The following is a 24,646-nucleotide window of genomic DNA, read 5'->3' on the forward strand; positions in this document are numbered from 1 at the left end:
TCTCTTTGCTTTGTGCTGGTTCCCTTGTCACTGTTAGTAGCATGAGATGATGCCTGTAGGCCATTCAGGTTGGACACGTTGCCCAGCTTCTCCAGGGTGATGCGAGAGGGTTTGCAATGTCTCCCAGTGAGTGGAGGAGATATCAAGAGACACGAGGAGAGCTGGACAGCTAGAAGGGATTCAACCCAGCAGCAGTATGAGATATTTTGTGCAAGGAGTAACACGTGGAGCGCTGACGGAGCTCTGCCAAATGACCTCCAGTGGATACTCCTGTGCATGTTTCTGACCAAACTGTCAGGATCAGACTTCATCAGGGTGGAGCTGGCCTGGCGTTCGCTACAGAACTGGTAGGTTGCACCGGTGGCAGCCCCATCTTTTCACAGAGGACAGAGTGACACTGAGCACATGTGACTGATATAAATGAGTTTTGTTTTTTTAAGTGTATATACCAGGTGTTTATGCTGTAATCAATCAAAGAGTTGTTGTTTTTTTCCTCCTTCCAGTCTCTCAAATATTGAAGTGAGATATAGTGATTGGAAAGGCCATAGCATGTGATTCCATTTGAGTCACTCTGATGATAAATTATCAGTGAAATACAACCTGTAATTTGTGTAAAAATTACAGGTTGAATGAACCTGTTAAACTATAAAGTAAACAGGACTGTGATCCTAAAGCTGCTGCAAGATATCACCGATTCTGGACTGTCGTGTTAGTACAGTAAAACACAAATAAAGTTTCCCTTTTGTTGAAAAGTTCCTGAGGTTCATGAGAGTTCAAGTCTGTCGTGAAGCTACAGGAATACGTCATACTCTAACTGGATATATTCAGCTCAGTGTCAGGATGGGAATGAGTAATTGCCTTTTCAACATATTTAACTATTTCTGTAAAGATGATCGTCAGTGAAGTTATTTGTAGTTTTTGTGGTTGCCATGGCATGGCTCTTTCTCCAACACTGTAAAGTATTGAGAGAGCAGGAAGAAAGGAGAGGCAACAGCAGGTTGTAACTGCAAATGTAAAAAGCAAATTAGAGCTTCTTGTTGGCAACATGAAATGTAAATTAAGACTTTATGCGCAGGTGCAACTGTTTTCATCTAATCTATAAATAAACTGCTCCAACGTGATGGATGACAAATAATAATCAAGGGAATATCTCATCATAAAAAAGTGGCTGCAGAGTAAATGCAAAAAACTGCAGCTGCTGTGGCCACTTGAGGAGTGTTAGTCCAAAACTACATCTGCAGCTTCATACAAAAAAGTAGATATTTTGCCCCTTTATAACAAAAAACTCACCCACTGGGATTTTATTATGTTTTAAATTAGCTAAAAAATAAATAGCTTGCTGTGTGATAAATTGCACTAAATGCCTTTGCAACAAGACAAATTCTACTCTTTTATTAATGCGTTGTTTCACACCAATCCAACTCAGCAGGTTTAAGTATCTACACCCCATACCTGCACAGTCAGTGAATGCATCAGCTGATACCTTAGCATTTTTATTCATTTATAGCCACTATTACAAAAACACCACAGCGATGGCCAGAATACTAAAACATGGCTCCATGAACCACTGGGAGACGTGCTTTTTTCTTTTTTTAAACTATGAGTCGTGCAAAGCTACTCTAGAAGCTCTCATTTGAGTCCATGAATTAAAATACTTTAAATAAAGCTACGTCTACTTAAAATCAAATGTATTTAGGACCCACCCATCCACCCTGACCTCCTCTGGTTGTGAATTTGCATTGTCATAATTAATCCCGCAAGAAAGCTTTGTTACTTTAAAGGACACCATGTTGCCATGGGTACGAGTAAAATGGCTCATGCTGTTGATGTGCTTGGGAGGTCAGTCTTGCGATGAGACCACGCTTTGTTAGAGTCGTCTAATGGTATTTGCTAGTAAAAACACACATCTTTTCAGTCGTACATGGAAATTAACTCACTTAGCTGTCTCTGTTAGCAAGAGTACAGCTGAATTAATTAAAAATGTTGAGGTTGGCTGCCGCTGGCTTTGAGTTTTCATTGATTAAACCCATGCTATTTGACATATGAGCCACAGAGGCCCCTTTCACACTGACTGTATTTAATTTTAGAATATGTCCCTGCGTTGTACTCAGCCAACCCAGCTCATTTATTAGGGGGAAATTAAATGCAGTGCACTGAGTACTGTACTGAAAGTGTCCAACAGAGATTATCTGTATTCAGTTGCTCTAGTGCTACATTTTAAATTAATATGGAACATTATGCAGTATATCTGTTGAAGTTAAAATACGATGGATATATTGTGCTCCAAAGAAACAGAGTTCAAAATGACACATTGCACAAGCAGGATGTGGTCAAAATCAGCCTTTGGGAGTGATTATATATGTAAGGCTGATATAGGTAAAGCTAAGAGTCTACACAGCAGACATTTTATAAACAAAAACATATTTTCAGCTTAAATAAATCAAAGGTTATTAAAAAGAAACATAGTGCTGGTGATTTTTCTCTGGTGAAAGGTCAAAATGCCTTTTCGGACACCATCATTTTTTAGATGTAGGAACAACCCAGCTGTAAAATGCTGATCGAGGTCTAGACTAAAATCTACTGACATCTGGTACAGATGATGTTGTTGTTGTTCTGCAACTGCTTTTGGCAATCCCAGTGATGCTGAAATATTTTTGTTTTGAACAAAGTACCTGACCATAAGTGCTTTTAGATTTAAATCTAAGCACTAAAACAGACACAAAACCTATTGTGTTTAGCACTAATTAGAATTAGTCAATTTTCTACGTGCTGAACTAAATAGTAAACAATGTCCAGCCACAGCAAGTTATCATTGTGGTAGCGATGTGCAACAGATTTTTTTTACCCACTAGTCTGGGGTTTGCCTAACATCTAAAAACAAAACTTTGAGTTAAGTGTTCTCCACATCAAGACATTTTTTAAATTATCTATCTGAAGGACCATGGATTAACTGGTGGACAGTGCCCTCGCTCTTATTTTGAAGGTTCAAGTCATTGTTAACCAACCAGCCCTGGACTTTTTGTTTTTGTTTCACTTCTGTCAGACAAAGCCAGTCACTTCAGATGCCTCCCAAAGAGTCTTTGGTCCTGGGGTTGATCAGCTCAAGTGCTTACCTGTTATGCTCTTGAGTTCACTGCAAGTTGAATGGCCACTCCATCCAGAAGTGGATGAATTTGCTGAGATAACTAAACATATTTATGTGTCCGAGCAACTTATTAATCATATTATTTAATCTTTAATTTATTAAAGGGTTAGTTTATCTCGGGGCAGCACGGTGGCACGGTGGTTAGCACTGTTGCCGCACAGCAAGAAGGTCCTGAGTTCAATTGCACCATCAGGCCGGGGTCTTTCTGTGTGGAGTTTGCATGTTCTCCCCGTGTTTGCGTGGGTTCCCTCCGGGTACTCCGGCTTCCTCCCACCATCCAAAGACATGCAGCTTGTGGGGATAGGTTAATTGGATAATCCAAATTGCCACTAGGTGTGAATGTGCGAGTGAATGTGAGTGCGAATGGTTGTCTGTCCCTGTGTGTTAGCCCTGCGACAGACTAGCGACCTGTCCAGGGTGTACCCCGCCTTTCGCCCTATGACAGCTGGGATAGGCTCCAGCGCCCCCCGCGACCCTGAAAAGGATAAGCGGAAGCGAATGGATGGATGGATAGTTTATCTCCATTTCCATTCACCCACACATATGCACAGCATCCCCCAAAAAATTATTCAACTCTTTGGGAAACAGTGTCGTTAGTGTTTTTTAGACCTACTTTGATTCAATATTTTCACTTTTCAGTGATCTTTGTCAGTTTTTAGTTGCAGCAGAGTTTGGCTGAGGTACCAAAACTACTTGGTCAACTTTAGCAAAAGATAAGGTTTCAGGTTAATATAATCCAGTGTCCTCAATCATAGGTATAGAGACCAGTCAGCAACTCACTCGCACCTCTAGTTGCTAGGGAGAAATGTGTACTCCCCAACTGGTTGGGGAGTACACATGGAAGACACTAACTTATTGCTTTTTGAAACATGTTTGGTTGCATTGGTAAGGCACAACTTTTACGTTGACGAGAAAGCCTCACTACAGCTGATCGAGCACTATCTTTTTGCAGACGAGGCACTGACATCCATTCAAACTGAAGGCGACCATGCCGACTTGCTAGCAACCAAAGCAATCACAAGGATTGCTTTGGTTTATTACAGCCTTACATAGCTGGTAGTCTGGGTGTGCTGTGTATATTCGGTTGATGTAAGCATAGGGTGTTAGAATATGTTTAAAATATAGCATGACATTTTTTTGGACACATAGATACTTCAGTTTGTAAGTTTCTCTTTCAGCACAGTAACCTCTGAACACTCGCTGCCTCCCATCTGTTGTCCCACTTAATGAATCACCCCCAGAGGAGTGCACAGCCTCAGGTGCTGTTTCCTGGTTTGAACCTTTGTTCGATCATGCCCTGCTTTCTTTAAAACCAACATTACTGCTTCATTAACAAATCATGTAACCAAAATCAGAGCTTCTCAACACACCTGCCGGAAGTTTTAGATTGTGTGAATGCTTGAAGGATTTTCAGGTGTGACCAGATCAGATTATTGTATCAGTCCAGTTCAGGAGAGTCGTTTTTCACTGCTTGTGGCTCCTTAATTAAAAAGCCATTGAGCTAACATCACTTCAGTTCAGATATATTTTCAAGTTAATTTGAGTGCTATGGAGACTATCCAGACATTAGGTTACTATGGTTACCTGCATCTGGATGTGGCCTAGTTATCGTGGTGACTCGTGTACAGCAAGCCTTCAGTCCTTCAAACGACCCTCCTCTGCTTCCTCCCACTCCTTCTCCTCCTCCTCCCCAGCTCCTTAAGAAAAAGGCACACCTCCTCCAGCGTGTGCAGATGTGGCCAGATGTTGTGATATTCTGCTGCACTAAGCAGAACTTTGTGTTATAAAATTTTTAAATCCTTCAAGGCAAATACGCACGTGGGCATTCCACAGATGACATGCATGATATCAGAATTCAGGGAGTGCCCAAATTGAATCATGCTGCAGCCACACGCACACACACACACACGCGCACACACACACACACGCACACACACACACAAACCAAAATGAAGTGATTTCTCATTTGTGATTTGTTTTTTATAATTTTTTAGCTCTAAAAACATGTAATTTAAATTCCATGGCTTTGTTTAACTGTGATTATTTAGAAATGGTTTCTGTATTTAATATTTGATTTATATTTTATACCTATATTTTAAATATTAATGTTAATTTCAAACAGAATTACAAAGTGTAAAGTTAAAGGTGTTTTGTTTATTGTGAAATATCTTGTACAGCTCATCAGCAGTGTCCATTAGGGGGCGGTACCCCACACTTTGAGAATCACTCATGTAATAAATTCTGTTTAGGTTTTTCATGTGATGTCATATTTCTCAAGAGTGGTCCACCATGTTGGACGTGATACAACCTCTGGTTTCTAGAGAAAAAAAATTTGTATTCCCTGACCCTTTGGCAAGTGTTTGCTGTGAAATTGGTGATTAGCCTTGTGTATGTTAAATGGGCCCCGACTGATTTTATGTGTTTGAGCTCTTATTCATTGACCCTACAGCACCATGTGCCTAGAAGATAATCCATGACTGAAAAACCCAAATAGTAGAGGTGAGGCCTAGCACATAGCTAGCAGTTACACCACATATGTCAATCAAGAAAGCCATATCCAAGATTAAGCCTCACCGGTATGCAAATGGATGTGTGGATGAAAATGGATGAAAAATAAATTGGCTACCTTACAGTTAATATAAAGGAAGAAACTGTGCATAGAGACCCAACCCTTTTTTGTACCAGGCTGCAAACACGTTCATTAACATGGGAGTCTATCGGGACTGACTCGTTTTTGGAGCCAGCCTCAAGTGGTGACTAGAGGAACTGCAATTTTAGATCATCTTTCAGCCTGCCAGAGTGCGGGTTTGCCTTGTTAAGTGAATGGCATGACTTATTATAAAAATGTAACTTTTAATAATTTTACTGCTATGTAAAAATGTGATTGCTCTGAAGCAGAAAAATGACCACAGATGTATATTTCTGAGATCTGTGTGCTGTCATTTCTTATTACTTATAATCAGATATGCAGTATCTGTGCTGATGCCCACACCTGTGACGAGCCAAAACCAGCCAATAATACCTGCCAAAACTTGTTTGTGTTAAGGCTCCAAGAAAGCATCAGTAATGCTGTTTGTTCCGGCATGTTAGTATTGTGGATCCTTGAATATATTTCCTAATAAACCTAGATCATGCTGTCAGTCGATGATGTAAGATGATTTTTCTTTCTGACCCATTCTTAACTGTGTCGTCTCTCCTCACCACAGTAACTGCCCGTGCTCCCTGGCTGCCGCCTTGGCCAGAGCCACAGCAGACAGCCTCCTGCAGACTGACCTCTCTATTCACCACCTCAATAAGACTGTAGAAGATGGAGCTGACCCATTACCACGTGAGTCCCCAGGGAGCCCACGAGACCGCTCTCTCGCACAAATTAGGTCTCTCTCTCACTTCATCCCACACACATGCACATAGGCATATAACCACCAGGGCTTTGTCCCAGTTCTCCCCCACAAAGCTGCACGGAGAGGTGTTTGACCGCTAGAGGGCACAAAGTAAACTCCGAAGCACACCCAAAGCTGTCAGCCAGGATGTGCTAAATCCAACAATGGCCAGCATATTTACATCAAAATGGCTTTCAAGCTACATGAAAGCTGTATACTGGAGAAAACACAGCATGCAAAGATATACAAATTACCTTCAACAGTCAACATCTGCTCAAACTGCAATTAGGCTGTCAGTTTGTCAGCTGTCATGTTTTGCAGAGGACGAGATATGTATTAGTCAAAAATAGTCCCAAAGAACTGCTGTTTGACATGTACATTGCCAGCTGTTTTCGAAGGCAACTGTCTTTTTGTTTTTTGTTTTTTTAAATAAGCTGAAATGATGTATTTATGACTTGTTTTTTAACTTAATGACTTCTTTGGGAACTAAAGTAAAGGAACCCGTTCAGTATTGACAGTCTAAAGTGTTGCTCTGTTAGCCCTTTTGATCAATTTGTGAAAAATCAATGAGGAAAACAGTTTCATTTCAAAGGGAGTCCTTCAACTGTAGCTTGCTCTCTTAATCCTGGTGGTGGGGTTGTTGGTGCCAAACTGGTCTGAGTATTTCAGAAACTGCTGATCTACTTCACAGCCATCTCTAGGATTTACAGAGAATACTCGGAAAAAAGGAAATATCCATTGAGCATCAGTTCTGGAAGGGAATAGTAACTTAAATAACCACTTGTTACAACCGAAATGCAGAAGAGCAACTCTGAATGTTGAAGCAGATGGACTACAGCAACAGCACTAGTTGGTCAGCTAAGAACAGGAAACTGAGGCTACAGTTCACCAGGCTCACTAAAATTGCTGTCTTGTCTTGAGTCTTGGTTTCTGCTATATTTGGATTGTAGGGTCAGAATTTGGCATAAACAATATGAAAGCATAGCTCCATCCTGCTTTGTATCAATATTTCAGGCAGGCGGTGGTGTAATTGTGTGGGGGATATTTTCTTGGCACACTTTGGGCTTCTTACTACCAACTGGGCATCATTTAAACACCAGGTCCATCCCTTTATGACCACAGTCCACCCATCGTCTGATGACTGCTTCCAGCAGGAAGACACACCATGTAAAAAAGCTTAAATCATCTCAAACTCGTTTCTGCGTTCACTGTACTCAAATGGACTGGTGGTTTCCAGCATCTTGTTGACTCTGTTGCATAAAGAAATAAAGCATCAAACAATGTACAAACAGTGCGTACCTAATAAACTGGCCGTTGAGTGTATGTTCTAATGTAACTTATTGTGGTTTTTAATCATTTGTGCAAAAAGGAGATGAAAAATCGCACAAAATTATCAAACATAATTACTTATATTTAGACAAAAAGATACTCTGCTACTCACAGTCTGAGCGACTTATGTGCATATAAGTTATATATAGCTTTAAAATATAGCTTTTTCTATTTTCCATTGTGGAAATTGTCTCTATGATTACAAATTATTTAAAATGTTAACAGGCATCTCAGTTTAATATTTATATTAAACTGAGATGCCTAATTATGGAATTATTAGCACCAAATTCCAATAAAATCGAATCTGATAATGTTAAAAAAAAACATAGAGGTATTAACTGACAGCCATTATCCATGCCACAACAATGGACCTATTTCTGCAAAATACTAAAAGTTGTAGGAGAAGTAAATTCAGAGGTTCATGGTAGGAAACATTAAGAATATTGCACGTGCAAATATCAGTTAATTAAAAACGATTTATTCTTTGAAAACAAATTTTTAACCATTTTTGATTTGTCGTGCAGCCAATCATTTGCTAACAGTCACAAAAATCTAGTATTGCTAACATATGTCAGAGATGTTGTTTTTTTCTTACAGTGAACAAGAAATTATAACTTTACGTTTCAAATTAAAATTCAAAAATGCTTTATTTATTCTCAACAGAGCAGTTATAAAGGAGCAGAGAACGTCAGCTGAGATATACAACATTGAAAAAAATTAAATAAATAGAAAAAGTACAAAAATATAAATGCAATCCAATTACCAAAAACACTCATTATTTACTAAAACCATAAAAGCATAAAGACTGGGTTTGTTTCCATTACATTACACCAGTTTCTCTTTAGTTCTCCTGCTTTAAGCGGGCGAAGCGCATACAGTGAATCCAGCATCAGGAGCTGTAGAAAGGTTGTAAATGTTCTGCTCTTGCTGGAGTTGTAGTGAGGCTCAGAGTGCACCACCACCACCATCTCTCTGCTTGTGCGTCTTGTGTTGTGTAACAGCCGATCACATCCTGTTTGATGCCGCTTCATTGCACGCCACAATTCTCTTTTTTTTCCCCCTCCAACTATTTGCAAGGTGTTATGAATAGACCTTTACAACATCTCCATTTGGAGCAAGACAGACGGGAGGAGAGCGTGAAACATTCGGCTCACAAAGTGCAGTTTATTACCAGGACATTGGGTTTGATGTGCACATACTTTTAAAAAGGAGGATGAGTGGATGCAGCACCAGCTGGCTCTCCATCTCGCTGATGCCATATTTTTCAAGCAAAGTGACAGTGAGAAGAGAGAGAAAAATCAGGATAGACTATAATACCAGCAGATAGCATTAGTAGGTCACGCTCACATACTCGCACAGACGTGGTTATTACAGCGAGCGCATATTCTGCTTACAGGCTCGCCTCTGTTCCACTAACTTGTGTACCTGAGTGAAATCTGCCAATGACTTTGCCTTTCTGACAAAGTAAAACAGGCCCCTGGAGTGCCTCTGTTCACAAGGGTGTAATTTCCTCCGGGGGATGAGGAGTTTTCAAATGTCATTGTTGGGTATTTTTTGACACAGCAGAAAAATTTAGACAAGAACCTTTTAGTTTAATTCACCCTGTAAAATCTCTCTGAGAGGAAGATGTGCAGGGACTACCCAGGGATAAAGTACTTTAATTTGACCAATGTTTCTTTAATTTTTAGATCTCGCAAAGCAGTTCTTGGTAAATGTTACTGATGATTTGTCTTCTGCTATCTGGAGAAATATTAAACCTTGTCCAGAAAACTGTGCTGTAAGGATGAAATGGCAACGGTGCAACCAATAAATTGGAACTGTGATCCACATGAAGCAATAAAAAGGTTTATTTATTCAAATACTTACTCATTAAAGAAAATACTCTTGTTGTAAGCTGAATGTAGACCAACCTCATGAAGGTTCGAAACTCGACTCATTAACTTTCTTTTTTCCTCTCCATCTGGCCAGTACGAGCAAAACCTGCCAGAGGAAAATATAGGAACAAAGAAGTAGCAAGATAACAATGTTAACACATAATTATTTTCAGCTATTAAATCCCCCCCCCCTTTCAACTTAACTGAACTTAACTACTGAGGTTTTGTTGAAGACAGAGTCGGTAAATTAAAATAAATTGATATGGTGACAGACACAGACGTCACACCCCTGCAATGGCTTATCCTGATCAGTTACCAGAAAATGTATTTATGCTCATTTATGTAATCACTTAATGCACTGCTCAAATGAATTAAGGGACCACTTGATCATCATAGTATGACACACAAACGTCTGGGATATTAATCTCTCCAGTCGGGAAGGAGAAACCACTGCGAGTCCATTTCAGCTTTGATGCAAATGAAATTGACGACAGGTGCACTGAAAGGCAACAACAACACAAGCTCCAAAAAGGGAGTGTTTTTGCAGGTGGTGGCCACAGATCATTGCTCTCTCCTTCTCCTCTGTGGCTCTTTTTTTTTCTACAGTTTTGCTTTTTGCCAGTGTCCTGATCACTGCTGTTACCACGAGATGGTATCTGTTGCACAGGGAGTCCAGCTTCTCCACGATCAAAAGGTTTCCTGTGTGAAGAGCGTGGAGGAGATATAAGGAGATGGGCTGTGGGAGAACAAGACAAGGGCTCAAAAGGGCTGAGATCTCCTCCTTTATGTGTGAAAGAACAGGAGGAAAACTGCCAAAGTCCAGTAAATTATGACCTCGGCCAGGATATTCACTTGCATGAGGTCCCAACGGCCTAGAGTGGGGCCTGTGCTCATAGATGAGAAAAATGCACTTCTACTGGCTTTCACCAGGAAACAGAGCTGGCAGGTCTATACTGAGCTCATTAGACAGATGCTGTCTAAAATCCTGGAGAAGCTGGTCTAGCTGGATAAACAGAATGGGCTGCAGGTCCCGTCCCCTGTTGCCAGCAGTGACAAAGGCACCAGCAAAAATCAGTCAGGAAGGAGAAAGAGAGAGCGATGCCCTGAAGCACCACCTGCGAAACCATCCCCTGTTTAGGGCTTGTCTTGTTGTTTCTTCTCAAATGCACCTTTAATCACTTTGATTTCCACTAAAGTAGCTGACATGGATTCAGAGTGGTTTCTGCTTCCTAACTGGACAGATTGATAACCCTGAAGTTGTGTTATATTGTGACGATAAGTGCTCCCTTCATTATTTTTTGAACAGCAAAAACACCAGGTGTTTTCTAATTTCTCAAACATGAATCTTTGCAGTTTATATATAAATGTAAACTGAATGTCTTTGAGTTTTAGATTAGACATCTGAAAATGTTGCCTTGGACTCTGGGAAACTACACTGAAGATTTTCTGTGTTTTCCTGACATTTCATTGAGGAACAGCTAATTGACATAAAAAATAAATGTACTTTGTACCTCAAACAGTTATTGCAAACCTACATTAAACCTTTCCTTAAATGAAATAAATAACTATCATATAAATTTAAATGGTCACAAAAATGATCAGATTTACAGATGTGCCATTTTAGGGTAACTGAAATATTGTTTTACTTTCGCTATGGTAAGAAAACTGGATTAAACTGTAAGAGTGATTCATGCACATTTTCTTTATCTTTCCAGTACTCTGTGTCACTATTAGAAGCTATTGTTACTGCAGACTGAGCGATCACCTCTCAGACAGCTTTCAGAGGCACCTAGAGACGCACTGTTTGATGTTCAAAAGATACATCTCTGATAGAGTATACTTTCAAAAGTGCAAGCTCTATAAACTGAGCTCCAAACCAACAGTGGAAGCAATGAAGCTAAAATAGAACAGCCTGGCTCATCGCGTGTGTGTGTGTTTGTGTGTGTCAGAGATGGAGTCTGTGAAGCTGGCCCGGCTGGTGTTTAATAGACTGTTTGAGACTTGCTGCCTCTGGCTGAAGGAGCTCCCCTTCCGCCGTCGTCCACAGCCATATTATGAGACGTCCATCCACGCCATCAAGAACATGCGGCGCAAGATGGAGGACAAGCACATCATCATCCCTGACTTCAACACACTCTTCAATATTCAGGTAGGGGTTAGTGTCAAAAACACACAAAAACTCATGCATTAAATATGTTACATTAGGCCAGAGGTCAGCAAACTGCAGCTCATGAGCCATGGGTTAGAATTACGGTCAATCATAACCTAATTAATACACTATCCTGGATCAACACAATAATGATTCCACAACACTGGAACTGACCAATCACATTGTTGGGATGTCATAGCTTTGCGACTTGCAAAAAAACTTGCTGATGTCCACTTAGGAAAAGGTTAGGTTAGGTTTAGGATTACGGGGCTATAGGTTAGGGTTATGAGATCAGGGTTACGGTTTTGTGTGTGGTGGGACGGTCTTTCCACATTGCAAAACAATGACATCACTACAATGTTGAACCTGGACCAACGTTACTTTTGTTTATCCAGAAACAACACTAACATGACAATATCAGATCAAACATTAATACATATTAATGTTTGATCACATTAATCACATTAATGTGATCACATTAATACATCATTTCTGGCCCCTTGTTTCTATTTTTGTACTCTGTTAGCAACAACAAGCCTTTTCAAGCTATTTTTATTTAATTATTTATTGATGAAATAGGGCTCGAAAACTTAGGACCATAAACTCCAGAGTAAAATGTTTTCTGAAATCAGAGGAGTCGCCTCCTGCTGGCAATAAGAAAGAATGCAGTCGATTTGGCACAAATCATATTAAACACCCAGTTTCTCTCTCTCTTTGTTTGGTTGCCCCTAAACTACATGATCAGACCTTGAGCAGCCAGGTACATCTTGGGCCCCTGAAGGATCTTATTTCATCATCATGGTGCCTAGCAACTACCCACCATCATGCTAAAAGGACCCATATGTAGCATTTAAGTACCTGTAATTCCGTATATTTTATATAGAATACCTTAGCAAATATTGCATATAGTAACTTTTGATATATCCAAATTGTGATGTTTGCAGTCTCAATATTACATTACATCATTTGACCAATTAGGCCATTAAGTCATTTGAGTTTACTGTATTTAGGGACTACATCAAAAGTTTAATGCCAAATAGATAACTGTGGAAATTTGTTTTTGTGATATGGGAGTTTCACGCCATGCAGTCCAGCCTACAAAATCATGTTTTTTCCTGTCTGCCAGGATCAGGAAGAGCAGGCTTTCTTTGCTGTGTTTGACGGTCATGGAGGTGTTGATGCTGCCATTTATGCAGCCAATCACCTTCACGTGAACTTAGTCCGGCAGGAATCCTTCAGCCAGGACCCCAGCGAGGCGCTCTGCAGAGCCTTCAAACTCACCGACGAACGCTTTGTGAAGAAGGCCTCGCGAGAGGTAACCACATAATCCAAGGACGAAACCATTTAGTAGTATTTACTGCACAGTATTCCTAAACTATGAAGTACTGTTAAGTTTACTCATGGTGAATAACACTATTTATTTATTATATTTATGCTATGAGTATAATTCCAACAGCTAGTCCAATTTTAATAAGAATGAGACAGAGGTGTCTTTCTAAACAGCTCAATGTTGTCAACATTTTTTTCTGCTCGTTTCAAAGTATTTGTGGTGATGCAGCTGCTCTTGAGAACACTGTGACATGTGTCTGTCTGGCAGAACCTACGTTGCGGCACAACAGGGGTGGTGACGTTCCTGCGGGGCCGGACGTTGTACGTGGCCTGGCTTGGAGACTCCCAGGTCATTCTGGTCAGGAGAGGGCAGGTGGTGGAGCTGATGAAACCACATAAACCAGACAGAGAGGTGAGATAACTCAGTCTCCTCATACCTCAGACATGATGAGTCCTTTATGAATTTCTCTGTGGATTGTAGAAACTCTGTTAGCAGCCACGCCTACCTGCTGTTCTGACCTTCTGTTTGTGAGGGGCAGTCAATCAGATGTAAACTTTCTCAAATAGACAGTGGCAAGGATAAGACAAATGACAATAATTTATCAACTTTAATAAAGAGTTGTTTTATACGTTGGTGCATTTTGACTTAGATGGATTTCAGATTAATCATATTTGCACTTGCATTATGTAAAGATCCCGTTACTGTGTTGTGTTGATTTAATCGGCAAAAGTACTGAAGTGTAAAAACGTCGAGTTTCCATTTTACGGCGTTATGTGGCAAAATATTTATTTTCTCTGAGCAGTTGGCAGGCGGTGAGAACTTTCGTAGATTAATAGTTACAGCCAAAAAAATATTCTGGCACCAATAAACTCAGATAAAACAACACATTGTTAATTTACACTTCTTTTAAAAAAAATGAGAACAAATGAGATATAATGTGTTATTTAGTGATATTTTAGGGTGATTTCTGCCAAAGTTTTATATTTCACAACCAAATGTGAGAGCAGTATTATACCACCTGCCTGCTGAGTACCTGAAAGGTGCACGTCGTAGTCAAACAACTGAACTCCCTTAAAAATCTGTATATAGGAAAACTTGTGCTTCATGAGCTTTCCACTTCCTGTTCATTATTGTAATTTGTCGCAAAATTTCCACTCCATTATTGCTCACCATGTGTTTCTTTGTTTAATTCTGCAACAACAATAGTAACACAGGACACCGTCCTCCTTCCTTGCTACATCCCAGCCTGTTTCCAGCATCATTAATCTAGAAACAGCACCAGCATTTCAGATTTTAAGGGCACAGCAGAGGCGGGCAAAGCATTGTGCTTTAGTACTGAGCTTTCTGCTGCAGAATGGCAGCACAAGATGATTCCAATCATTTTGTGTCTGCAGGATGAGAAGCAGAGGATCGAGGCTCTCGGAGGTTGTGTGATCTGGTTCGGCACGTGGAGGGTCAATGGCAGCTTGTCTGTATCCAGAGCGATAGGTAAACTTTTCATGCACATTCTTTTTACTGCACAATTCTCATACATTTTTGTAGCTTCATAGATGACCCTTAAACGTGTCACATTGAGTTAATCATAAAGTTTCTCTTTTGAAAAGAGAAATATGTGTAATTGTGGGCAGACTGTGGGCAGGTTGTGGGTGGTACCCTTCTTGAAAACTGCTCATCCAAAAAGAACGACAGAAGTCATTTGCTACAGAAAAGACAAAAAACAAATATAAAATGACATTAAAACACATCCGTAAAAGCATATCCAAGTTTAGCAGCTTACACGTTTACCTGGCAAGGAAAAGACTCCCTGGTTCAGACCGAGGAATACAGACAAATCCCTTTGAGGTTTTGAGTCAGGAAGTAAAAAAAATCGACCAATCAAATATGCAGAGCTACCTTTTGTGGTGACCCTTTGTGAATAAGGGAGCAGCCAAAAATAGCTTCCTTACAGAAAAATTGATCCAGCTATCTTTTTGAGAACCAGACTTAGTTTTAGAGCTGCAGAGTGAGGGAAAGGAAAAGTTGCACCTAACCCTAATGTATCGGTTCACTCTTATTTTTTTCACATCCCTTCAAGAACTAACATGAGAGTTAAAGATTTCCTTTAGGGTTAAAGTTACAATTTAACCCTAAAACAGAGTTAGATTTAAGGTAGGGTGTTAAATGTAAGAGTACAGAGAACTTTAACACCCCCACCCCACCCCAACCCCACCCCAACATTTAAAGCAGCACATGTACATATGCTAATCCCACTATTAGAAAGCAGTTATTATAAATATAATGTTATTATTTTAGATAATTTCCTACTAGATTCCTTTTCCTGATTCATGAGATGTTCCTGGATGTTTTTACCTTAGTCTGAGCAGATCCTCACAGATTAAACTGTTACCTGTGTTGACAGGTGACTCTGAGCACAAACCCTACATCTGTGGCGACGCAGACCATGGCATCTTCCCATTGGATGGTTCAGAAGACTACCTGATTCTGGCCTGCGATGGCTTCTGGGACACGGTGAATCCAGATGAGGCGGTGCGCGTGGTCAGTGATCATCTCCAGGAGAACGCTGGGGACACCACCATGGTAGCTCATAAGCTGGTGGCCTCAGCCCGGGATGCGGGCTCTAGCGATAATATCACTGTCATAGTGGTCTTCTTGCGGGACCCTCGCTCGCCACCACCCACCAGCACCGAGGAAGAGGAGGAGGGTGTGGTGGAGGGAGAGGTGGCGGACAAGGAGGAGGTAGCAGAGGTGGAGGAGGAGGAGCAAGAAGAGGAGGAGCATGAGGAGGAAGATGAAGCGGTCAGGGTAGAGCGTGATGGCGGAGAGGGAGGAAGCAATGCGGACAATGGGGGGAAGAGCCGTGGAGGCTGGCCCCTGCAGCAGTGCTCAGCGCCCGCTGACCTTGGCTACGAAGACCGAACTGACTCGTTCACGGACAGAACTAGCCTCAGCCTGCTGGGGCCATCGCTGGAGGGCCGCATCTCGCTGACCTGCGGCTCTTTCGGCCTTAGCCCCGACCTCTTTGCCGCCTCTCACATCTTCCGAGAACGCGCACTGAGGCGCAGGTCCTGTGTCCCTCTTCAGGAGTCCAGCATCTCTAGCTTCACGGACCCACTGTGGCCCCACACAGCCATGCTGTTAGGCCAGGCAGTGAGGCGAAGCCGCAAGCTCGGTTATGGTAGTCGCCGGTGGGGGCGGAGGTTGCCAAGCAGATCCAGGGAGCTGCTAGGCCTGTTACCATCTGGCCCCCTGCTGCCCCACATGCAGCGCTACTCCAACCAGAAATCCGAAGTGGCAGTGCCTCAACTGCCCCATGATGCCACCATCTGAAGAGGTGACCCAGACCAAACCATCTCCTTCAACCCTCCTTCCTGCCCCGCAGTCCACCCATCCACCTTTGCCTTCAACAACACGTCAACATGTCTTTCTTTGATAGTTGGTAGTTGTAGCTCCTGCAGTTGTTATGTGATTATTGAATCTCTGTCAGAGGAGTGGTGCTCTCTGTCCTAAGCTGAATGTTTCCAATTGTAAGCTGGCCCATTAACACAAGCCCCACTCCTCAATGCTGTAGGTAAAGCTCATAACTGCATTCTCCATTGGGACCACTGACCAGTCAAAATGAAGCCAGAGCTGGAAGTGCAGGTTAATAAGATGTGTTCAGACTGAAGGACACAGCTTACCGTAGGCACCTTACATAAAGTTTACGTCTGAGTATTTCATTAACGAGGATATAAGTGAAGATTTAAAGGCAAATAACAGAAAGAACTGGACACCAGAAACATTTAGAAGCAGTTTTGTTGATGAGAAACATATTCAGTCTGAACACATTTAAGATTAATTTATGTGCTTGGTCGCTCTACAGACTATTTTGAAGAGACCATTTTAAAAAGAAAGAAGATGCAACACAGAAAAGATTAAATCTGGTACTTGAAGAAGGAAAAACTGAGGATGAAATAAAGAAAAAATTGCTCGGCTTGGTCAAAAGTATGTGGACAAAAGTATCATGTACTGCAGGGATCTGATCCCTTTTAGCCATCTTTACCGTCATTTCTTGTTACTCTCTTGTTACAATATATAAAATGTATAAGCCACCACCAAACTACTTTTGCTGGTTTGCTCATTCGCACAAAGTGGACAGACGGGGGGGAGTCAAATCTATCTCCGTAGCTCTAACTGAACTTCATGCTTTTAAGTGTAATCATCCACAGACTGTTTTTTTTTTTTTTTTTTTTAAATTCTGCATCTCACTGTGCAGTCATACCCAGGTATAAATGCACGGCGAGGTGTCACATATCATCTTTTCTTCTGAGTAAGCTACTGAGAATGTCGAGCGACCCAGCATTAAATTAAGCTCTAATAGCGCAGCCTGCCTCTCTGTCTCCTCAACAATCCCTCGGTGGCAGATGAATAACATTCGTAAACGGAGGCCGGAACAATTGTTGCTCCTGGTTTCTCGGACTGGAAGCACACACTGTTCTGCCCCCTCCAATTCAGTCAATGACCCAGCCATTATCCAGCCACATTTGTCTACAGATAAAAGCACTTAGCACCGGATTATAAAAGATTAGCAGTCACTTACCTGAATAAATTCTTCATGTAGTCCAGATGGTGATATGCTCCTGAGATAATGGGGTTTTTAGAGCGGGTTTTTAAAAAAAAAACAAAAAAACAATTTCATCATAGTTTTGGTTGTTTTTGTTTTTTACAGAAAACCCAGTGAAGAAAAGCATTTTTCCCACAGGTATTCCATACCTTCCATATTACTGAGTTACTGAGTTCCATGTCCTTTATGCACACCCAGTCACTCATTGTTTCCTATCACCATTAAAGACAAGTCTGGCTTGTGCGTTCAGCCCAGTCATATCACGAGGCTCTAACAGCAAAAGAGATTAACATTTTTATTTTGCCAAAATAAAAGTATGGATACCACTCTCACATCTGTCTGATAAATATGAAGCTATTACCAGCAGCTGATTGGCTCAGCTTACTGATGCTTACTTATGGATAACACCGATATCTATCACCGCTATGTCTATCAAGATAGGATGACCATGCAATATTTTCCAGCTGTATTATTTATTAATTCAGAGAAACAGGAAATTTTCTAAACATTTTTAATAAGGTGGGGTCTGATACAAGTTTTTCTAGACTGTAACGTTAATATTTTGCTACCTTTCGGCAGACTATTATGTTACTACCCAACAAACATATTACATAATTCCACGTTGTTACATTTTGTCATAAGAACTTGGTAAGTTTGTATGCTTCTCTTGTAGCAAAATAACCAGACTATTTTGCAACGTTATAGTAACATTATAGAAAAATGTGGAGGTGATGTCATACATGTGAGGTACATTATAATGTTTTATAATGCTGCTTTGACTGGGCTTTCTCTTTTATGTTAGTATTGTGTCATTTTTAAATGTCGAGCAAATGTAAGAGACCAGGAGGAGGCGTTGCCGCTACACTGCCCCAAACAGATTTTGTTGTAGGGTACCTGCTTCCAGTCTTCACGCTAAGCTAAGCTAATTGACATCTGGTTTGCAGTGGCTTCTTGTTTAACTAAGTGTACAGATGTGGGAGTGGTTTCAACTTCTCATGAAGAAAGCGACCCAGCCAGTGTCCCCAAAAGTTAGGAGCCTAAGAGACAGCTATCAAAATGTAAATAAAGAATCACTGCATAACAGTATATCATCTACATTACATAGTGCAGCTACTACTGTGCATTCACATCCTCCTTAGATGGTCCCAGTTGGGAAAATTGTTCTTCCGACTTCCGCTGTTCATGTAGCCTATAGCATTTAATGTGAAAACAACATGAGTGCTACAAAGAAGACATGTTGTATTTTCTTACTAAGTGCTTTAAAAAGTACACACATATTCATAGCTATAATGAATTAATATGGATTTACCTGACTTGTTATCCAAAGTTATGGCAAATTAATAAAGAAAACATTTCCAAAATTAATTTTCATCACAAATGTGTATGAAAATGTGAATTTGCACCACTAATCAAAGATTTCTCAGTATAAGCCAAACACTTTGTTTCATTTGTCTCGTAGCAACATTTTTGCAGACATTCAGAGTTGTTGTAACTTCAGGGCATGTTTTGCAGTTGGTAGCTAATTTTTCCAATTCCTTTCAACACCACATGAATAGACAAATAGCTGCCACTGTCAGAGAAATCCACTGTGGCTGACTCCCATGGCTTCACAGAGCCTTTATAATTGGATCTGATCTAGATTCTGCAATGGACAGGCCCTCTGTGCTGTCCAACAGGCTCACTTCAGGTATCTTATCAGGCCATAGAAATCTTCAGTTTTTATACCACTTTGCCTGAATAGATATTCCTCACATTTATGTTTGTTTTTTCATGTCTTATCCCAAATATCCACTCAGTACAGATCCTATAAACAATAATTCATAATCATAAATACCAAGCAACCATGTAGCCATCAAACAATAATCCTCTGACTGACTTTATGTGATAATACTACAAAGACAGTTTTTTTCATATTGGACTCATTAATCCCTTTCTAATGACACTAATAACACTTAAACCCAATATAATCTCACTTTGCATTAAATATATTACCTTTTGTATTTCACCATACTCTATGGCTATAATCTAATATTACTGAAAATTTACTCTGAAAAATATTTACCTTTATACAGAAGCGTGCACTAATCTGATTGATTCCTGGCCAACAAACTTTAGTTCAAACAACAGCTGTGGTTAGTATTTTTATGGGGTCATTCAATTTTGAAACAAAAACCTTGTAAAAGGTTCTCAAATATACCCTCATAACTAGCTAAAAACAAGAAGTTTACCATCCTCTACAGCTACTGAGAATGCTAACTTTTTCACAAAAGAAAATTATTTTTGTACTGAGGGCAAAGTTAATTAGCTCCAACAAAAATCCTGTAAAGCGTTAAAAGTAAAAGGTATTTTGATGCAACCCTCTTTAAAGCTTGGGGGAAAAAACACATGGAATCAGTATAAATCCTATCTGACATTCAGCTGTTAATATTGGACTTTTAATGTTAGCCCACATGAGAGAAGCCTCGCATCAGGGCTAACCAGTGTTTGGTGATTTTAATGTTTTTAGTGGCCGTGTTTTAAGACCACTCAGCAAAGACTTTAAAGGGGGTAAAGTGGGTATTTATGTTGAATCATTATCTAAATTATCTTAAGACATTAAAAATCACCTGTAAACCCTGATTTAAAAAAAACTTTAAAACGTTTGTTGATTTTTGCCACAAAAATGGGATTTTTGTTCTCCATTAGCCACCATTGTTTCTGTTTCTCCCACATACTCTGGATTAATTTAATGCCATCTGTCTCTTAGTCTGCTTTAATACTAGTAAACTAGTTATCCAGCTGAGCAGATATATAAAAAAGGTGGCGCACCTATATATTTTTTACATATTCGCCATGCTTTATTTGTTATTAAAGTCCAACTTCAAATCCAGATTATCAAGGGTAACCAAACGAAACAATAGCCAGCGAGATTGCAGCTATTTAATGAGGTTACAATACGAGCAAGTGCACAGACAATATAAAAGATGGATGTAGCCACCATGACGTTACGAAGCCTTAGGCGGAACTTTTTCAGTGTTTTGAAACTCGATGCGACAACTGATCAATCAGAACTTGTTAGCCAGTGAGTATACCCTGGATAATTCTCCTTTCTGACAATTAACAAAGTGGACCTGACGGTTTATTTGATATGACCTGAAACTCTGAGCTATATTTTTCCATAGGCTTCTCTAGGGCCAGAAGTCCTTTTGCAGCCAGAGAAGTCACCTCCTGGTGCCCTTTAAAAAAATGTATCTTGAAGGCACTTCCATGCTGGCTTCAGTTTTCAGGCCTGGAAGCTACACCCATTTTTTCATTGTCTATGCTAGCATACAGAAGCCCATTTTGAAGATGTAAGCCACCTGTACCCCCTCCTCCAACCCTCCAGCCTGTGAGTCCATGCACTGGTCCAAGAGGCCTGCTCACCATGGGATTACTTACCTTTGTTTCTTGTGTTTTGAGGTTTGGAAAGGCTAAAAATCTGGCTGCTACGCTTTTGTGTGGACATATTAATTCTTCCTGTAACACTGTACCTCCACTCTTTCCAAATGTTAGTGATAACCTGGATCTGTAAACAGTTCATCCACTTTCACTGGCTGACAAAACACCCAGCATCACTAACCCTGTTGCTGTTGTCTCCTGTAACCATCCTGTGGACTGAATAGTGACGAGCATGAGCAGAATGTACCTCATGTCCCAGAATGTCCTGACAGACTTGGTGAAGAGGGTCAACATGAGGTGTTTACTTTGTTTTTGTTTTTGTGAGGGTAAGAATAGTTTTTTGAGGAATGTACCGTCCAGACACTCAACAAACTACAGCCACTGGATCGCATTTTGTGGGACTGTATCTGCAGTGTTTGTCTCCAGAAGCGTGAAGACGATAGGCAACCAAGGAAATCAAGTCATTCTAAAAAAATCACTTAGGAATGGATGTGTGTATATTATGAGTAATGTGAGTTAATTGGGTGCTGGAGGAGTGTACATATAATAATTCTGTCTTGTAAATCAATGGTTTTAGTCCATCAGCTGGTGAGATATCTACTTGAAAAAGTCATGAAAACATACATTAAATTATTGGCTTAATCTTCTGCAATAGCTTTGATTTTTTTTATTAGTATCAGCCTTAAAAAATGCCAGTCATATCAGTAGGTTTGCGTTACAAACACAACCATTTTAGCTCAAAGATTAGAGCTTTCACAAAGCCTCGAACTCCGGGGAAGCAGAGCCGCCATTGGGTGACAGGGTCTTGTTATAATGATAGACATATGACAATGTTGGAAATACATTACAGGGTTACCTTGGCAACTGGAGCTTGGACTATCCACCAGCTGTTAGCTAAAAAGGCATGGGTGTGCGTCCACAAGCGACTCGCCTATAATTCCCAGCCAAAATCCTGCAAATGCATTGACAGGTTCCCAGATTATTGCCGAACATCTCTGATCCAAATTATGTCACTAACACCAAAAGGCAGCGTCCATTTCTATTATATTTTGTTTACTGCAGGGGAGCACAGTGGAGCAGTGGTGCAGTGAGGACAATGAGACAGTCCTGGGTTCAAGCCCATGAGCCGGCTGGGGTTTTCTCTGTGCCTCAGCTTCCCGTCACAAAGACATGTACGTTAGGTTAATAAACTACCTGTCAGGGTGTACCCTGCTTCTCACCATGATGGCTGGGATTGGCTCCGGTCCCACTGTGTGACACTGAATTGGATAACTGGAAGATGGACAGATGGATGGTAGTGATAGAGGGGAAATCATGGGTCCACCAAAGTTGTTAGGGTTCATCCTCTGGAAAGCATGAATTTCTGAACAAACTGTGGAAAAATAGCAGTAATACTATCAGAGATCAGTTGTTAGTCAAAATACAAATGCATGGAAGTGATGCAATGGTCTGTACAAGACCATACAAAAAGGAACAATCGCACCATTATTCACTACTTAATGATTTTTGCATTAAAGAAATGGTCCAGATATTCTCAATTAAGAATTAATAACTCTCCTAGGAGTTATTAATAACTCTCCTAGGAGTTATTAATAACTCTCCTAGGAGTTATTAATAACTCTCCTAGGAGTTATTAATAACTCTCCTAGGAGTTATTAATTCTCAATTAATAACTCCTAGGAGAGACTCGAAAATTTCATTTTATTTACATTCATTTCTCTAATGCTTAGTTTAATACAGTTTTACTTTGGTTTAGGGTTGAAATATTGGACTATGGTGACATATCTGTCTCTTGAGTGAGCCGCTCACAGCCTGAATACATTTCAGATGCATTATTTTAGATCCTGAACCCATATCTGTTCAAGCAGAGAAACACTAAATATCCAGCAAACACACAGTCTGCACCATCTACTCCAACATAAAATTGTATTACATTAAGTTTGATGGTTTTTCATTAGAACGAGATCTCCTTTGATGTTAAGAGGTTTTGATATTTGGTGGCAGTTCTGCTCTGCTATAGGAAACTGCTGTGTGCACACTGACACTCTGAAGCTCGTTTTACTTGTGCCCACTCCAGCTTTGCAGTGCAGTTGTAGTTTTCGGTGTCCTGTTGTTCAGTTTTTCAAACCGTGACAGCTCTCAGTGACCAGGAATCCCCGCTGGCTGCATTCATGTGAATACAGTGTTACCCATCATACTGAAAAACCACAGAAGTTGTCACTGTATAAGCAAAGAAAGCATTTGCCATCATTCCCTGTGGTAAATCCTCCACCTTAGATCGAGAAACCCTACACTCCCGACCCGCTCACACTCTGCTTGCTCTTAATAAGTTCCTCCGAGTCGGACGTGTCCCCGCTCTCATGATGAAAGCAAGCAGAGGTTCGGCTCTGCTCTCCCATGATCACCGTCCAACTATAGGGCCCTCTGTGAATCTGCACTGTGTCTATGTACACAAAAGCTTTTTCTTTTACTCTGTAAGCAATAATGACATTGCATTAAAGGCTCTCTGTGGGTTTGTCTTCTGCTGAAGGATGCAACAAAATACAGTTGTGTTAAGCCATACTTGAAAGGGCATAATGGGCGAGTCCATGAAGTCCGTTTCCCATTCATTTTATCTGCAGATGAGTCCTAATATGTCTCAGATCAGCTTTAGCATTAGATAGAAGAATGAATGTGAAGCTTTCTTCTATAAAAACAAAAAAAAAGGAGCTGGGATAAAAGAGGCAGGATGTTTAAACTTGTATAAGCCATCTGTGTGCGTTAGAAAAGGAGTCCGGACTTCTGAGACCTATGCACTGCTCAAATGTAGACCAGTGGATATGTGGTGAGTTGGGAGTAGGGCTGAGAGTGAGAGCCTCTCCCCTTCTTGTCCTCCAGGCTTGAAGACAAACCCCATGATTGGCACTTCTTCAACATGCAGGTTAGGTAAAGAAAAAATTATAATAATAATAAAAAAAATGTAAAACACACACTGAGTACCTGTATTATCTGTGTTCCTGTAGTATATAAATATGTGTATTGTAACTGGTGACTAATTATGTATATAAAGATTAGACCAAGTCTCTGGCTGATGCTTTTTCTTTAACTGTGACTGTCTGACATCGCATAAAAGACTGTCGGCTGATGCGTTCTCATTTAATTTATTGAATCTAATAGCTGTGAAGCATTTGCATCAATAGGACCGTCTGCAGGCATGTTTTTGGGAATAAATGTTAACATTTGGCAAGTAAAATTATCAACTACCTACAAAATATTGCTATTTAAGTAATTATTATATAATTTTTTCTTTGCCTTCATTTTTTCACATTTTGTCTGGTTTGGCCCACCAGAAAAAACACCAGGTTGGTTTTAAAAATACATCTATAGAAGATACTTTCGTTGGTAATTAGACACATAACAGGTTTATAGATTCACTAACTGAT

At 40.4% G+C, this 24,646-nt stretch overlaps 1 protein-coding gene across 4 annotated transcripts in view; it reads left to right on the plus strand.

The window, feature by feature from the left end:
• Positions 1-24,278, plus strand: part of ppm1e (protein phosphatase, Mg2+/Mn2+ dependent, 1E) — a 62,605-nt gene extending 38,327 nt beyond the window's left edge. For 3 of the 4 annotated variants that reach the window (XM_086309367.1, XM_086309369.1, XM_086309368.1), the window contains exons 3-8: positions 6,352-6,473; positions 11,678-11,877; positions 13,004-13,192; positions 13,475-13,618; positions 14,602-14,695; positions 15,606-24,278. In XM_086309367.1, coding sequence (XP_086165493.1) covers positions 6,352-6,473; positions 11,678-11,877; positions 13,004-13,192; positions 13,475-13,618; positions 14,602-14,695; positions 15,606-16,534 — 1,678 coding nt within the window. In that variant the 3' untranslated portion in view covers positions 16,535-24,278. The remainder of the gene's footprint in view (positions 1-6,351; positions 6,474-11,677; positions 11,878-13,003; positions 13,193-13,474; positions 13,619-14,601; positions 14,696-15,605) is intronic. The other variant, XR_015131307.1, reaches the window with a different exon arrangement.
• The last annotated feature ends 368 nt before the right edge of the window (positions 24,279-24,646 follow it).

The sequence above is a fragment of the Aulonocara sp. 'chitande type north' Nkhata Bay genome, linkage group LG10 (assembly GCF_057382095.1).
Source record: "Aulonocara sp. 'chitande type north' Nkhata Bay isolate Kocher_YH1m ecotype deep benthic linkage group LG10, A_spYH_male_GT1.1, whole genome shotgun sequence".
NCBI lineage: Eukaryota > Metazoa > Chordata > Actinopteri > Cichliformes > Cichlidae > Aulonocara > Aulonocara sp. 'chitande type north' Nkhata Bay.